Below are 2,749 nucleotides of genomic sequence, written 5' to 3' on the forward strand. Positions count from 1 at the left end.
CTCTAGTCCAGGAGGTACTTCGAGCTGCTGCCCCAGGACCCACCTGAGAAGCCTGTGGGCCGAAGCGCCATCCGCCGCATGGCGTTGCCCGACCACCTGGGCTCCACGAAGCCAGAGGAGCCTGCAACTGAGGGACAGGAGGAATGAGAGCCCTGCTGGCCTGCGCCATCCTTGTGTGGTCAGATCCCCTCACCCCGCCTGCCACTGTAGCCCCAGTAGGGATCCCTACTCTCCTCAGTGCAGAGGGAGACAGAGGCCCAGAGAGGTAGGGAAGTTTACCTAGGTCACACAGCATGAACTGGGCTGAGCTGGAACAAGGCTGCCAACCTGCTGAGACTGGGAAGAGGGACTGGTAATGGGTAGGAGCCATGGGTGAGGTTGGGGGCTTCACCAACGACCCCAGCAAGCTGCATGTGTTAAGAGCTTAGAGGTAAGAGACGCAAGGTTGGGCCCCAGACCTGCCACTTGCTGACCTGTGACTTGTCCTCTCTGGACCTATTTTCCCATCTGTAAACTGGGGTCACATGGCCACTATATCTCCCAGGCTGATGTGAGGCCTGAGGACAACGATGTGTACAAAGAGCCCACTGCACACACACAGGGCCTGGCACACAGTAGGCACTGAATGAATAACAGCTGACACATCGTTGTCAACACTCTCCCTTCTCTACTTGGTAAGAAGATACTGAAGTGGATCCAGCCCTGGTTTTAAATGAAAACCAGAGGGAGGCTGGCTGCCTGGGAGGGCAAGGGGGCCCATTCCAGGAGCCCACCCCTGTTGGCAGCCCTATGAGGAGCAGGCTGCCTGACTGGTCTGGTTTTGGGGGCCTGGTTTTCTCCATAGCTGGAGGGATGCGCTGGCCAAGTCAGAGGCAGAAGGCACAGCTGGAGGGGCTCTGGAGCCAGCAGTGGCAACTGCCCCTTACTGCCCCCCGGGCCTGCCTTTTAAGGCCATGAAGTGTTGTCTGGGGGGAGGCAAGACCCAAATAAGGCACGGGCCTGGCAGCTCCAAGTCGGGCTGCGGGTTGGTGCAGGGAGTGAGAGGCGCCGAGAACTCAAACCAGACTGGTCCCTCTGGCCAGCCCCCAGAAGGGAGGCTGCCAGACTCTGCTCTAGGTCCCACCATGGCGCCTGCGCTCAGGCTGGGCCTGCATACCCTCTTCAGGGACCTGTGAGTAGTCCCGATGCAGGGGGTAAATCTCACCTAGGATGGAGGAAGGTGTGTTGGCAGCCCAGGACTGGGGGTGCTATGGGCGGGAGGGTGGGTGCCACTCTGAGTCATGCCCAGCGTTAAGTGCTTTATGTAGTCCAGTTTGATTCTATGGAGCTGGCACATTCTAAGCACTTCACAGACCCTCTCTGAACTCTTTATTCTCGAAAACCTGTGAGTGGGTGCTAGCATCACCTCCAGTTTACACAGGGAACAGGCATAGAGTAGTTTGATATTACCATTCCTCTGTCCCCCATTCTCGGATAAATGGATGAGCGAGTATGAATATTTCCCCTTGGGGGAAAATGAAGCAGAGAAATGAAATGACTGGCTCTTGGCTGTCCACCTAAAGGCCAGAACCTGGATTTGAACTCAGTTTAGTATAACTCCAGGACCCAACTTCCTCTCTCCTGGGCCACCTAGCACCTTGAGTTGGCTGCCATGTCCCACTGGGCAGAGCCCAGGAGGCTGGGTGCCAGCATTCAAATGCTGGTATCTGAGACGAATGGCCTCGCCAAGCTCTCTTCATCCTCTTTGCTCCCAGGTAAAGATGTAAAAGGTCAATTTCGTACTCTTTTCAGGAAGTTGACCAACCCTCCAAGCCCATGGAAGTTTGGATTTTCTCTGGATGAAGTTTTGGCACAGCGTCTGCCCTGCCCGCCCTCCCCAATGCCCTGCTCTCATTTTCCTTTTTCCTCCACAGTACTCTCCACCCTCTCACTGTGCCAGTTCCCCGGTCTCCTGCCGATCATCCGCTCCTGGCTGGAACATGCACCCCATCAGGGCAGGGACATCCTCTGTCTTGTGCCTGGCGTGCAGTAGGGCCTTAGCGGCCTGAACAAACTTTTTGTTGATGAATGCATGAATCACTGGCTGCTGGTTGAAAATAAATTTAAACCAAGCTAACAAATAAAAGGCAAAATAATGTGGACAGCAGACACAACTGTTTTGAAAATGAGCATAAATGTTCTCATATCACACTCAGGGTGTCCCTGAGTTATTAACCCATGAATTTGTGGCTGAAAATGATTTTTCGACCAATTTGCTTTTGGACATTTCACTGGGAGCCAGGGAGAACTATAAAAACTAAATAAAAACGTGGCTTGACCAGCAGTGTACATGTAACTGGCTCAAACTAATTGTGAGTTAGAATTAAGAAAAAAAAAAAAGTTTAAAGAAATATAACTGTCAAAAAATCTAGAAAATATTGGCTCTGGAATCAGGATTCACAAAAATCACCCCCCAAACTACCTCAAATTCTGATAAATGGACAGAAATATTTTAAGGGATGAACCAGGTTGTAAATGGCTCTATAGCAAATGGTAGGGAGAGAGCCACAGGGTTTAGGGGGAAGGTCAAAATGTCACGTCCCTCTCACTGGTGCTGGGCCAGGGCTGCTGGAGCAGGACACAGTGTGTTGAGTCCCCCCTTCACCCTGGCCTGGTGGTCTGTCCTGAAGGGCCTCTTCCCAGCCACAACCTCGCCCTCCCAGGAGCTCCGAGCTGATCCCAGGACCGCAAACCCTACTCCACTCTGGAA

At 53.1% G+C, this 2,749-nt stretch overlaps 1 protein-coding gene across 1 annotated transcript in view; it reads right to left on the bottom strand.

The window, feature by feature from the left end:
* EMID1 (EMI domain containing 1) overlaps positions 1-2,749 on the bottom strand; it is a 36,539-nt gene that overhangs the window by 27,832 nt on the left and 5,958 nt on the right. Inside the window, exon 4 of the mRNA XM_011373395.2 lies at positions 44-127. Within this exon, the coding sequence (XP_011371697.1) occupies positions 44-127 (84 nt within the window). The remainder of the gene's footprint in view (positions 1-43; positions 128-2,749) is intronic.

Source organism: Pteropus vampyrus, unplaced genomic scaffold, assembly GCF_000151845.1.
Source record: "Pteropus vampyrus isolate Shadow unplaced genomic scaffold, Pvam_2.0 Scaffold223, whole genome shotgun sequence".
Lineage (NCBI taxonomy): Eukaryota > Metazoa > Chordata > Mammalia > Chiroptera > Pteropodidae > Pteropus > Pteropus vampyrus.